At 61.6% G+C, this 13,303-nt stretch overlaps 7 protein-coding genes across 7 annotated transcripts; 3 read left to right on the forward strand and 4 right to left on the reverse strand.

The window, feature by feature from the left end:
• Positions 1-30: 30 nt before the first annotated feature.
• Positions 31-741, forward strand: PHYSODRAFT_518672 (hypothetical protein; the record flags this gene model as incomplete). The annotated part of the gene is made up of 1 exon (XM_009535648.1): positions 31-741. The coding sequence occupies one exon, from the start codon at positions 31-33 to the stop codon at positions 739-741; it is 711 nt and encodes a 236-aa protein (XP_009533943.1).
• A 166-nt stretch (positions 742-907) lies between these two features.
• On the forward strand, positions 908-2,015 carry PHYSODRAFT_518407 (hypothetical protein; the record flags this gene model as incomplete). Its single annotated transcript, XM_009535649.1, has 2 exons — positions 908-1,105; positions 1,179-2,015. 2 exons carry the CDS (start codon positions 908-910, stop codon positions 2,013-2,015), a joined length of 1,035 nt encoding a protein of 344 aa, XP_009533944.1.
• Positions 2,016-2,040: 25 nt separating this feature from the next.
• PHYSODRAFT_563940 (hypothetical protein) lies at positions 2,041-3,189 on the reverse strand (the record flags this gene model as incomplete). Its single annotated transcript, XM_009535650.1, has 1 exon — positions 2,041-3,189. The coding sequence occupies one exon, from the start codon at positions 3,187-3,189 to the stop codon at positions 2,041-2,043; it is 1,149 nt and encodes a 382-aa protein (XP_009533945.1).
• Positions 3,190-3,387: 198 nt separating this feature from the next.
• PHYSODRAFT_563942 (hypothetical protein) lies at positions 3,388-4,691 on the reverse strand (the record flags this gene model as incomplete). Its single annotated transcript, XM_009535651.1, has 4 exons — positions 3,388-3,681; positions 3,780-3,964; positions 4,034-4,232; positions 4,326-4,691. 4 exons carry the CDS (start codon positions 4,689-4,691, stop codon positions 3,388-3,390), a joined length of 1,044 nt encoding a protein of 347 aa, XP_009533946.1.
• Positions 4,692-5,025: 334 nt separating this feature from the next.
• On the forward strand, positions 5,026-5,923 carry PHYSODRAFT_520486 (hypothetical protein; the record flags this gene model as incomplete). The annotated part of the gene is made up of 2 exons (XM_009535652.1): positions 5,026-5,670; positions 5,756-5,923. The coding sequence occupies 2 exons, from the start codon at positions 5,026-5,028 to the stop codon at positions 5,921-5,923; spliced, it is 813 nt and encodes a 270-aa protein (XP_009533947.1).
• Positions 5,924-6,202: 279 nt separating this feature from the next.
• PHYSODRAFT_253195 (hypothetical protein) lies at positions 6,203-10,837 on the reverse strand (the record flags this gene model as incomplete). The annotated part of the gene is made up of 2 exons (XM_009535653.1): positions 6,203-8,137; positions 10,739-10,837. The coding sequence occupies 2 exons, from the start codon at positions 10,835-10,837 to the stop codon at positions 6,203-6,205; spliced, it is 2,034 nt and encodes a 677-aa protein (XP_009533948.1).
• Positions 10,838-11,280: 443 nt separating this feature from the next.
• PHYSODRAFT_518441 (hypothetical protein) lies at positions 11,281-13,272 on the reverse strand (the record flags this gene model as incomplete). Its single annotated transcript, XM_009535654.1, has 1 exon — positions 11,281-13,272. The coding sequence occupies one exon, from the start codon at positions 13,270-13,272 to the stop codon at positions 11,281-11,283; it is 1,992 nt and encodes a 663-aa protein (XP_009533949.1).
• Between the last annotated feature and the right edge of the window lie 31 nt (positions 13,273-13,303).

Raw genomic sequence — 13,303 nt, forward strand, 5'->3', positions numbered from 1 at the left:
CGCAGCAGCATGGCAACGGTGTCCGCTTCGATGTCGTCTTTCAGCTGCGACTTCTCCTGCTTGGCCATCTTCGACCCTGTCTGCGCCTCGAATGGCGAGACCTTCAGCAACGCGTGCGAGTTCAACCAGACTCGGTGCTCTTCTGGCAACGCCACGCTCGAGATCGTGGCGCAGGGAGCGTGCTCCAGTGCAAGCGCCAGTGGCAGTAGAAGTGGAAGTGGAAGCGGGGCCAGTTGCCTTCAGGAGTTCGCGTGTCTGGACGTGTACACGCCCGTGTGCGGCTCCGACGGACAGACGTACAGCAACGAGTGTTTCCTGAGACGAGCTCAGTGCTCCGACCCGACGTTGATCATGACGTCGAGCGGCGAGTGCGCGACCACCAGCAGCAGCAGCAGCTCAGCAAGTGGCGGCAGTGCCGGGGCTGTGAGTTGCGTCGAAAGCGTCTGCACGAAGGAGTTCCTCCCTCAGTGCGGATCGGACGGCGTCACGTACAGCAACAAGTGTCTCCTTCAGAATGCCCAGTGCATTAACGTTTCGCTCGCGCTCGCGTTTGAAGGGGAATGCACCACTGCGATCGGGTCGTCAGCGTCGATATCGGGGCCGGGGCCTGCAGTCGGGTCAGAGTCGGCTATTGGCTCGGGCTCTGCTTCATCTCCGGAGACGAACGCCGCGAGCTCCAGACGGAAGTACACCACGTTGGCTACGATAGTGTCGACACTTCTTTCACTTCTAGCGTTGTAGTGGTGAAATCTACTGAATGATGTCGTCTTTGACGCGCTCGACATCCATAGGAATTCATAGCTTAATTGATCACCTTCGCTTCACTCGACGTTGCTCTCGCAGTTGCGACCGTTCAACGCCTTTGCGGCTTGAGCACTACGATCAAAACCGCCACTTGCGAACTCGAATGGCGTCCCGTAAGCCTCGCAAGGGCTCGGCCTGGGCTCCAGACTCGACCGAGTCGCTCTTCGACGACGGTATCTGCGACGACGACAGTCGAGAGCGATGGAAGCGAGCCCTTGAGGCGCAGGAAGAAGAGCAGGCGCTGCTGCACCGCACCGTGGTGGCCTCCAAGCGACAGAACCTCGAGCTGCAGTACGAGCGGGTGCGTGGCAGTCCGACTATTGCATGTGCGTGACAACCCCAAAGGCTTAACCTGAACGCCAAAATGTTGCCAGGTAGCCAAGCAGCGAGCCTTCATCCGACGTGAGAAGCGCAAGCTGTTGCTGCAGCACGCGCTGCTCGCCTCCGAGCGCGAGCGCTTCGACGCTTCTCGATCGTCCGACTGGTTCTGTCTGGCCGCGTTCCTCGCAGCTAGCGATCGCCGCGTGACTGTGGACGTCGGTGGGCAGCTCTTCGAGCTGTCGGCTGCTGTGGCCTCGAAAGACCCAGCGTCGCTGCTCGCCGCCTTCGTTCAGGACGATTCCCCGCTCACTGCAGCTGAAAGCGGCTGCTTCCGAGTCGATCGGGACTGGAGACTGTTCCGCCACATCCTGCGGTTCCTGCGTGACGGCGTCTTGCCCTCGGACCCGAAGCTGCTGCGAGCGCTCTACATCGAGAGCGAGTTCTGGCGCTTCGAGTCGCTTTTAAAGGCTATCGAGGCCAAGAACCTGGAGCTGTGGAAGTCCAAGCAAAGCAGCGACGCCGGCGCCAAGGAGAAGGAGACCAAGGACCCGGGTGCGTGGTGGCTGGATCCGCCGTCGTGGTGGGGCACAGCCTCTGCGGGTGGTGGCAGCAGCAAGACCAAGGAGAAGATGATCAAGGCGACTTTGTTGGCGTCGTTCCAGAAGAGGAAGAGCTCCAAGAACGCCGCCAATAAGGCGAAGAAGAGCTCCCAGGACGACGACGACGAAGCGGAGTCGTGGTGGAAGGACTCGAAGTACAAAGGCACCGATTACATGGACATTCTCGCGAAGGATAAGGCTAAAGCTGGTGTTGACGGTGACGCCCGCACCCCGCGCAGCCCTCTAGTCACGAACCACACCTGGTCGGCTTCGATGACGCCCAGGAAGTAGCAAAATACACGCTCTAATCATCACTCTAGGCCTTGTAGGACAGGAACTCGAGCGCGAGCGCCTCGAAGTGGGAGAATGGGCAGAGCGGGTCCTGCGTGTGGCCCGCGAACGTCACCTCCTCATCCTCGTACCGCGGCTTGATGAAGAACTCGTGCGTTGCCTTGTCCTCGTACACTTCGAACGCCACCATGGTGCCGTACTCGGGCAGCTGCGGGCCCACGTCGATCTGCAGAGCTCCCAGCAGCGCCACAATCGAATTGTCGTGCGCCGAGAAGAAGGACAGCTTGGCCGGCTGCGCGTTCTCCACCACGGACTTGACGAAGCTGTAGACCTCCTTCACTCCGTCCTTGAACGCGCCGTGGCAGAAGCTCTTGCGCTGGTACAGACGCTGCCAGAGCCACGTGTCGTACGCCTCGACCTGCTCGAAGATCTTGTGGTCGACGCCGTCGGGGAACGGCCAGCCGTGCGCCTCTCGGCACGTGAGCGCGTCGCGGACCGCCGTCCAGGACAGCGGCTGGTCGTCGGGCACGCCGAGACAGTCGCGCAGGTGCAGGCCGAGCTTCTCCATCGCGTCCCGCTCGATCTTGCTCCGGAGCCTGAGCACGTCGTCGTGCACGATGAGCTCGATCTCGTTGAACACCTGCAGCGGGTGCATGGGCGCCAGCACGTTGCGCGTGTACGTGCGCACCAAGAACTGCGGGGCCTTGCTGCTCTGCTCAACCTGCTCGTCGTCGTCGTAGAAGAAGCCTCGCAGCAGACACTGCACGGACTCGATGGTGCGCGGCACGCTGCTGGACAGCACGTAGACGTCTTTGGCCTTGACGGCGCCGTCCAGGAGCTGCCCGTAGCGCTCCCGCAGCGCCCGTCCTTTGCCTGTCATGTGCTTGACGCCCTTCTGCGTGAGCAGGCCGTAGGGGAACTGGGCCTCCTTGGAGGGCCTGATCACGGGCGGCTGCGTCTCGTCGGCGCCTACGGGCTTGGCAGTCTGCAGCAGCAGCTCGAGCTGCTCGGCGATGGCCACCTTGGAGGCCCAGAAGTCCTTCTCGTCCTGCGTGGCCTGCACCTTGGTGCCGATGGACGTGAGCACGGGCGTGCGGTCTCCGTGGCGGTGGAAGATGAGCACGTGGCGCAGCGTCAAGTCGCGACTACCGGCAGTTGAAGAGGATGTAGTCATTATCAGAGGACTTTCGGTGGACGCTTGTGGATCTGCTGGAAAATTGCGAAGTGGTTGAAAGTGACGTCTGCGCTGCTGGACGGAGACCATCACGCACTTGAATCTTCGTTTACTACTTTAGGTGATACACACCATTTACTGGCCGAATCAGATACGAGATGACGTAATGCGTGTCACGGACGAGGACACTGGAGGACACTATTGGTGGACGGATGCTTGTAAAGCTGAAAGCGCGGCGCCCTGTAGGAAGCTCTGCGCCGCCTGCTGGAACACGGCGAACGGACACAGCGCCGAGGGCTCGTGGCCCGCGAAGGCCGCCTCGACGCCCTCGAACAGCGCCCGGAGGAAGACCTCGCCCGTGACGCGGTGCCGGAAGAGCTCGAAGGTCAGCATGGCGCCGTACGGAGGGATCACGCGCGGAACCTGCAGCTGCAGCGCGTTCACGAGCGCCACGAGCGAGTTGTCGTGCGCCGAGAACAGCGACAGCTTGTGCTTGCTCTGACCCTGCAAACATCAAGGGGCGGTGAGCATTGAACAGTACACTCACTACCGAAGCGGGGACGACCGACAGGAGCACTCACCTCGGCGACACTGGTCAGGTACGCGTAGATGCGCTGCACGCCGGCGCGGAAGCTGGCGCGGCAGAAGTCCATGTTGCCGTACAGGTGGTGCCACAGCCACGCGTCGTACTCGCAGATCTGGGCGAAGAGCTGCTGGTCGAGTCCCACCGGGAACTCCAACCCGTGCGCCTCGCGGCAGATGAGCACCTCTCGCACTGCACACAAGCATCACAAAAGTCAACCACCAAGTGCGCTTCAATCCGAACTTCCAACGGCAGACTTACAGCCAGTCCAGGAGACGAGCTTGGAGGACCCCGCTCCAATGATGCTGCTGATCCTCTGCGAGGCCTCGGCGAAACCCGGGGGCGCGTGCTGCCGCAGCTCGTCCGCCAGCATCTTGCCCAGATCCCGGTACAGCTCGTACGAATGCTGCGGCGCGAGGCTGTTGGAGTCGTCCGCGTGGATGACGAGCAGGTCGTCGTTCTTGCTCCTCTTGTCTTTCTGAATGTGACTCAAGAACCTCCTGCTGTCCGGCAGCAAGCTCTCATTGGCGCCCATCTGGTTGCCTGCGTCCACGTTGACAAAGTGCTCGGGAAAGAGCCCCGCGAGGACACTCTGAGCCGAGCGAATGGTCCTCCGGATGTTGGTGGACTGCACGTGCACGTGGCGGACAGGGTCCGCGTCCTCCAGCAGCGGCTTGTAGCGCTCGCGTAGCTGCTGGCCCTTGTCGCGCATCATGGCGATGCCCTTGGCCGTCAGTTGGCCGCAGGGCCAGCGTCCACCCTGCTGGGGCGGCGGCGGCACGTCGACCTGCGGGCCGGCGCAGCGCTCGCCGCAGTCTCCAGCGTGGTGGCTGGTTACGCGCGTGCCGCTGTTGAGCGCGCCCACGACGCTGAGCGCGCCCAGGCGCGAGACCCAGAAGTCCGTCTCGCGCTGCGTCATGGCCACCTTGGAGCTGACCTTGCGGCTGATCGGGGACCGGTCGCCGTGCCGGAACATCACGAACACGTGCTCCAGCGCCAGTTCCTTCTCATCCACGCTCGTGTAGCCAGCTGCAGCGCCCAGAGAGCTCGGGCCGCCGTCCGCCGCAGGAGACTCCGGTCGCGGAGCCATCTCTGCGCGAAGAGCTACGGAAAGTTGATACGCAAGCCGAGGGCAGTTCAACGTCGGCCGTGATTGGTCCACAGATTGGTACTTTTTAAGTTCAATCGAGCGCCATTCATTGGCTCAAATTCTTGACACATAGCTCCAGTCTCTCACCAGCGATACATACATGATGCTGAGCAGCTCCGCTCGCCGAGGCGTGCTGCGGCGCCTGCTGCAGCGCAGGCTGTCGAGCTCCGCGGCGCCGCGCACTGCGGCCGCACCCTCCCAAGACGTCCATCTAGCTCTGGAGAGCTTCATCGCTCGCCGCGAGTCGTCGCGCGCGCTGGACGCCTTCGACAAACTGCAGCCGGCCCAGCAGAGCGACCCCGAGCTGTTGCAGCGACTGGCGCTGCTCGTAGCCAAGCGCGGGCAGCCGCACGAGGCCCCGCGCGCGGCGCAGATGCTGTGCGGCCTGCTGACGCAGCCGGAGGTCGCGGTGGACGACTCCACGCAGCTGGCGGCCATCTACACGCTGGACGCGTGTCTGCGGCAGCAGCGGCTGGAGGACGCGCTGTTGCTGTTCAAAGCGACGCGCGAGCGGGACGTCCTCGTGGACCTTCCGGCGGTGGACGCGCTGCTGCGCGCGCTGGTGGGCGCTCACCGCGTGGACGAGGCCGTGGAGATACTGAAGAGCACCACGTCGCAGCACGACGTGCGCCCCACAGAGCAGACCTTCCAGCCCGTGCTGGTGGCCATCATGCAGCAGCAGCGCTACGAGGACGTGACAGCGCTCATCGAGCACGGACGCGTCAACGAGGTGGACTTCTCTCCAGAGGTGAGACGGGTACAATACTATTAAGTGGACAGGTGTGGAGGACAGATGACTGACTCGCTTGACTGCTGTCGATGTGGACACCCAGACGTACGACCCGCTGGTGGACCTGTCACAACAGCAGTATTCGGCGGAGAACGTCGAGCGGCTGGGCACGTTCATGGCATATGTGAACGACGCTCTGAAGGAGGACGGGGTGAGTACCGTAGCTGCCTCCTGGCTGAATCTGAAGGAAGTGGTTGATGCGGTGCACTGACAAGTGTGCAAATATGAATTACGGTATTGTGGTCTTAGTACTGGGAAGACGACGAAGACGACGACGATGACGATGAGGACAGAGTGATATTTGAGGAGGACGACGATGACGATGACGAGTTCGATGACGACGACTTTGACGACGACGAGTTCGACTAGGAGGTGGCGCAGCACCAGGTATGCGCTACGGCACGACTAATAGATGAATGGCGTTAGGGCCTCTGTACCGCTCATGCGTCCCGTGTCTCGGTTATAGATATTATGACTGCTCTGCTCTACTTTACAAGGAGTACTCGTGCTCGTCGGTGCTCTTGCCCTGCAGCTCCTGGATGAGCTGCTCTGCCGTCGGACGGCTCGACGGATCCTGTGCCAAGCACGCCGAGCCAACGCGGAGGATCCGAGGAGGACAATCTTTGGTGAAGGTTGGACGCAGAGTGCCGCACACGACGTCTTGCAGGATCTGGACGGGCTTCGCTTTGCCTCCTCCCTCGGTCAGCGCGTCGTGGTACGGAATCCTGCCCGTGTCCAGCTCCGACAACACCACGCCGAACGAATAAATATCTGCCTGCTCCGTGTACCGCTTGCCCTCGAGGATTTCAGGCGCGGTCCAGTACGGCGTGCCGACACCTGCCGTCATAGTGAGCTCCACAGTCCCGCGACTCACGCCAAAGTCGATGAGCTTGGGCTCAAGCCTGTCGGTCAGCAAGATATTATTTGACTTGAGATCGCGATGGATCAAGGCCGGCGTGTGTCCGTGAAGATATTCGAGCGCTTTCGCGATCCCGACGGCCATGTGGACTTTATCACGCGCCCACGACAAGAGGTCTGCGTTCTTCTGGAGATACGTCTGCAAGCTGCCCATGGGAACGTACTCGAGCACCAGCAGCAGATTGTTGAGCGTGTTCCAGGCCACGCCGACGAATCCGACGATATTCGGGTGGTCAAGACTGGCGGTGAGCTCGACCTCTTCGGCGAACTCGAGGACGTTCTCTGCCTTTTGGTTCTTGGTCTGAAGCAGTCTCTTGACTGCGACCTGCTGGCCGTCGTGCTCGCAGACCCAGACTTCGCCCGAGGACCCCTTTGACAGTGCAGATTGGAACGTGATGTTCTCATACTGAAGACGTCTCTCCACCAGGTGCTGGCTGCTGAGCAGGATCTTCAACGTCTTGCAGGACCCGGGGCTCTCATAGGCTTCCGCGAGGCTGGAAAAGGACGACCCCAGCGTGGTGAGTCGGCTAGTCAAGGTTGTCGCGCGATGCTTGGCGGGTGTACTGGCGGTGACTGTGGGTCGAGGCACGGAGTTTTCAGCTCGATACTGCGGGGATACCCCCACCAGGTCGCACGTGGTGGACATGGTCTCCTCCTCGATCTTGACCTTGGCTCTGCGTCTCCAGCAAAACCAGGCAACGCTCGCCCCTGCGATCACGACGACGGCGCCCAAGATGATCGGAATCAGCAGCAAAGTGTTGAAGCCTGAGCTCTCGCCGAACTCCTCTTTCAACCACGTCGTGACCCACGCGCTCCCCGTGGGTTTCGTCATCGCCTCCATCTCCGCGTCCGTGAACTCATCCCTTCTATGGCAAGGCACCGTCAACGCCGCGTAGCCGTCGTCTGCAGGACACACGTTCCAGGCCGGATCGTCGGCGTTCGAGACGGTGTGGATAGCGTACACGCTGTAGGAATCCTTGGTGACGGGGTCCTTCCACGCGTGGTTGCGAAGTCGAAGCTGTGGTGTCGCGTTGGGGCCGCCGCCTACGGACCACATGGATCCCATGTAGCTGGTCGCAGCGGAGTCCTCGAACGTGTCCGCGACGCACCTCGACACGTTCAGCATCTGGTCGCCCGAGCAGATCAACGTGTAGTACGCGGTCACGTCGTTCGGCTGCGAGCAGTTCTTGAACGTGCAGCCCTGGCCGCTGACTTGCGCCTTGGGCACGGCCAGCTCCGCCATGGTGTAGTCGTCCATGGTCCAGATCTGCACGGGGTCGTTGTCGGGCGAGATGGCGAAGCCCGAGTCCCACAGCACGGCACGCTGGACAAGTCCAGGCAGGTCGTCGAAGGCGATGTTGAATCGGTTAAGGCGTTGAGTTACCGCAGCGGGGACGGAGTTGAGCGAAAGTTTGGCGTCAGTGTCGCCCGCTTTGTGGCGGATGTAGAGCTGCTGGGCGATGTCGGAGTTGGTGCCGTCGAAGACGAAGGACGTGCTGGACGGCAGCGAGGACGACGCCAGACTCCGCAGGCTTAGCGTGTGTCCGTGGGCCATACTCGAGGCGATCACGAGGGGAACCGCGAGCGCAGCCACTCGCATCGCTGCGTGTTTGGAGATTCTACACTGCTCTACTCAAGCACTGGAATGGCAATGCCGACCGTCATGGCGCCGCTCACAATCGGCTGGTCGCGTAGCAGAGCTCCTGCAATGGATTTGCATAGAGTCGGAGCTCTCGCCATCAAAGACTTGTCAACTCCACTTGCGTTGAGGCCCTGCTTTCGCTTCAAAGAGCCTTGGAATGGGGCAGTGTAAGTCACGGCCAAGTCACCAAATGGACGGGTGAGTGCAGGAAGTGCGGACCGTCTCGAACTGCAAAGGCCGAGGCGCTTGAAGCGCCTCACAAACTCCTAAAGAGCTTAAAATGCCTGCTTGGTCACGCCACCAGCACAACACAACCCCAGTGTCGGGCACGGCTCGATGCTTTCAGCGAAGCGGAGACTGTCAAGGTTTCTCTAAGGCCGAGCAGATGTGCAGACCATATTGTCTGCAGCTTACGCTTGGCGCTAACAACTGCGCAGGAATTTCATTCGGCGCGTCTGCAGATGCTGAGCGTACACACCTTTCGCGTCGCTACGGACTTCGTTCACACCGAACTCAACGAACGCGCTGGTCAAGTTTGAGAGGCACTTTACATTCTTTGGATTTGTGGCTGGTATTTTTCTATGGGCTCGCTGCGTCGGACGCTCGGTCGCCGCAGAGTTCCTGCACCAATTGCCGTGCGGCCGGCCTCCTCGACGGATCGTGCTCCAAGCAGGCCGAGCCGATGCGCTGGATCCTCGGAGGGCAGTCCTTGCTGAAGCTCAGTTGGATCGTGCCAGCCAGCACGTGCTGCAGGACCTGCACCGCCTTCAGCTTGGTCCCGCCTGTCGTCACGGCGTCGGTGTACGGCACTCTGCCCGTGTCCAGCTCGGACAGCACCACGCCGAACGAATAAATATCTGCCTGCTCCGTGTACCGCCTGCCCTCGAGGATCTCGGGCGCCGTCCAGTAGGGCGTGCCGATTCCTGCGGTCATTGTCAAGTCCACAGTCCCGCGACTCACGCCAAAGTCGATGAGCTTGGGCTCGAGCCTGTCGGTGAGCAGAATGTTGTTGGACTTGACGTCGCGATGGATCAAGGGTGGGCTGTGGCCGTGCAGGTACTCGAGTGCTCGAGCTACGCCTACAGCCATGTGGATCTTGTCGCGCGCCCACGATAACAAGTCGGCGTTCTTCTTGAGATACTTGCGCAGACTCCCCATGGGCAGGTACTCGATGACCATCACGAGGTTGTTGAGGCTGTTCCAGGCCACGCCGACGAACTCGACGATATTTGGGTGGACGAGGCTGGCGCTGAGCTCGATCTCCTCGGCGAAGGACTGCACGTGCTTGGCCTTCTGGTTCTTGCCCAGCAGCTTCTTGCCCGCCACGGTGCGTCCGTTGTACTGGCAGATCCAGACCTCGCCCGACGCCCCCTTCGACAGTGCAGTCTCGAATGTCAAGCTGTCGTACGGGATCCGCTTGCCCATTAGATGCGTGCTGTCCAGCAAGATCTGGAGCGTAGTGTTGGACCCGGCACTGGCACTGCCGGGGGACCGACACGAGCCCGAAGACTCGATGGTCGAGATTTGGTGGGCCAGCGCCAGCACGGGCGTGCCTCCGTCAAAGTAGTTCAGTCCACCGTCTTCCAGGTCGGATCTCCCCTTGCAGGGCTTCTTCTCCTTCTTCTTGCACCAACAAAACCAACCGACGGCACCGGCAGCGACCACCGCCACAGCGCCTAAGATAATGGGGATCAGCAGCAACAGATCGAACCCTCCTCCTCCACCTGAGCCGTCCCCAAACTCCTCCTCTAGCCACGTCGTGACCCACGCGCTTCCCGTGGGTTTCGTCATCGCCTCCATCTCCGCGTCCGTGAACTCGTCTCTCCTGTGGCAGGGCACCGTCAACGCCGCGAAGCCGTCGTCTGCAGGACACACGTTCCAGGCCGGATCGTCGGCGTTCGAGACGGTGTGGATAGCGTACACGCTGTAGGAGGCATTGGATACCGGGTCCTCCCACGCGTGGTTCCGTAGTCGAAGCTGAGGGAGGATGTCCGAGCTTCCGCCCACCGACCACATGGACCCCAAGTAGCTGGTCGCAGCGGAGTCCTCGAAGGTGTCCGCAACGCACCTCGACACGTTCAGCATCTGGTCGCCCGAGCAGATCAACGTGTAGTACGCGGTCACGTCGTTCGGCTGCGAGCAGTTCTTGAACGTGCAGCCCTGGCCGCTGACTTGCGCCTTGGGCACGGCCAGCTCCGCCATAGTGTAGTCGTCCATGGTCCAGATCTGCACGGGGTCGTTGTCGGGCGAGATGGCGAAGCCCGAGTCCCACAGCACGGCACGCTGGACGAGGCCCGGCAGGTCGTCGAAGGTGACGTCGAGGGGGTCCAGCCGCTCGCTCACGGCTGCAGGCACCGAGGTCAGCGAGAGTTTGTCGTCGGTGTCGCCTGCTTTGTGGCGGATGTAGAGCTGCTGGGCGATGTCCGAGGTGGTGCCGTCGAAGACGAAGGACGAGTTCGAAGGCAGCGAGGAAGAGGACGACGCCGATGTCGCCTCGAGTCCTCGCGACTGGGCCATGGCCGAGGTGACTCCAAGACCGGCCGCGCCTGCAGCGGCAAAGCGCATTGCTGTGACCGGGCGATTCGAGGAATGTCGAGGGTCATGAGGCGTGACACCACTGACGTTCAATGGCGATTTGCTGACGCATCGAGGTGACCGAAACGAGTCAACGAGCCAACGTTGGCAGGCTCCGAGCACATCGCGAGCGGACATTGCTGCCGAGAACACCACTGCCACGACATCGCCTGCTGCTTCCGACGAAGACCCGAGAGCTACATGGAGCTTCAAGAGTGACCGTGATCACCACGTACAAATGCACGAAAGTCGCAAAGTGTGGGATTGATGTCTTAGGTTACAGCTCATGGATGGGGCCGATGCGGGAAGGCGAGGGCCCCTTTGCCTTGAGACGCGGCTGTACACCACACGCTCGATGGATGCAGCTCGGGGGCTCCACAACTTACATGATCCTAATCTCTACTTGTATTAGCCTTCAAGTGCTTGCTGCACTGTTAGAACGAGTACACGAGTTCAGTCGAGTCGCCTTCGAGCTGCTCGATCAACTGGGAGGCGGTCGGCCGGCTTGAAGGCTCAAAGGCGAGGCACGCCAAGCCGATCCGTTGTATCCGCGGCGGACAGTCTCTGGAGAAGCTTGGCCGCAATTTGCCGGCCATGACGTCCTGCAGCACTTGGAAGGGCTTGGCCTTGCCCCCTCCTTCCGTCACCGCGTCGTGGTAGGGGATTCTGCCCGTGTCCAGCTCGGACAGCACCACGCCGAACGAGTAGATGTCGGCCTGCTCCGTGTACCGCTTGCCCTCGAGGATCTCGGGCGCCGTCCAGTAGGGCGTCCCCACCCCCGCCGTCATGGTCAAGTCCACGAGTCCTCGACTCACGCCGAAGTCGATGAGCTTGGGCTCGAGCCTGTCGGTCAGCAGGATGTTGTTGGACTTGAGGTCTCGGTGGATGATCGAGGGCGGCCGACTGTGCAGATACTGCAGCGCTTGGGCGATGGCGACGGCCATCTGAACGCGGTCGCGCGCCCACGACAGCAGGTCGATGTTCTTGTGCAGGTAGTCCTGTAGGTTGCCCCTCGGGAAGAACTCCATGACCATTGCGAGGTTGCTGAGGCTGTTCCACGCCACGCCGACGAACTCGACGATGTGCGGGTGAACGAGGCTGGAGCTGAGCTCGATCTCCTCGGCGAACGCCTGGACGCTCTCCGCCTTCTGGCCCGTGGACTGCAGCAGCTTCTTGATGGCAACCTGCTGCCCAGCGTAGCTCCCGATCCAGACCTCGCCCGACGCCCCCTTGGACAAGGACTTGTCGAACGAGAGGCTTTCGTACGGAACGCGTCGGCCCTGCAGGTGAACGCTGTGGAGTAGAATAGCGAGCGTCGCATTTGACCCCGCAGTCTCGTAGTCCTCCGAGTGGCTGAAGCAGGACAGCTGAGCGGTGGCGCGGGTAGAATACGTCGTGGGGCGACTCGGGAGCTCGGGGGTTCCTCCGTCCAAGTAGCACGTCGAGTCGGCGCCAAGATCACACGCGGGCGACGCGGTCAGATCGGGTTTATGGATCGCTCTCCGGCGCCAGCAGCACCAGCCCAGCACTATCGCTCCAATGAGTGCGACGCCCAGGATGATCAGCACGAGCATCAACAGATTCAAGCCGGCAGCGTCTTTAGTACCGAACTCTTCACTCAGCCACGTCGTGACCCACTCGCTTCCCGTCGGCACCGTCATCGTCGCCATCTCCTCGTCCGAGTAGCTGTCTCGCCTGTGGCAAGGCACCGCCACAGACGCGTACCCGTTGTTGGCCGGGCACTGGTTCCACGCCACGTCCAGCGCAGAGGGCACCGTGTGAACAGCGTAGACGCTGTACGAGTGGTTCGAGACGGGGTCAGTCCACGCATGATCTCGCATTCGGATCAGCGGAGCCACGTCCGGGGCGGCCCCGTTCGACCACATCGCGCCCAAGTAGCCGGCAGCTCCGTCGTCTTCGAACGTGTCGGCTACGCACCGCGCCACGCTGAGCATTTGGTCCCCGGAGCAGATCAGAGTGAAGTAGGCTGTCACGTCGTTCGGCTGCGAGCAGTTCTTGAACGTGCAGCCAGCCTCTCCGACCTCCGACTTTGGGATGGCGATGTCCGCCATAGTGAAGTTGTCCATGGTCCAGATCTGCACGGCGTTGTTGGTCGGGGAGATGCCGAATCCCGTATCCCAGAGCACGGCGCGCTGCACAAGGCCCGGAAGATCGTCAAACTTGATGCCCAAGGGATCGAGTCGGTCGCTTAAGGCACGGGGGACGGAGGTGAGGGAGACGGCGTCGCTCGTGTCGCCGGCTTTGTGGCGGGTGTAGAGCTGTCGGGCGATGTCGGAGTTGGTGCCATCGAACACGAACGAGTCTTCAGATGATAGGGGCGATGACTTTAGAGCTCGGAAGTCTCTTCGACCTTGTGCAGCCACGGCTAGAGCTGCTAGTTGGGCTAGGAAAACCGATACCCGCATAGTTTGCGGCTCGGAAGGTAATAATTGGAAT

This window comes from Phytophthora sojae (genome assembly GCF_000149755.1).
Source record: "Phytophthora sojae unplaced genomic scaffold PHYSOscaffold_8, whole genome shotgun sequence".
NCBI lineage: Eukaryota > Oomycota > Peronosporomycetes > Peronosporales > Peronosporaceae > Phytophthora > Phytophthora sojae.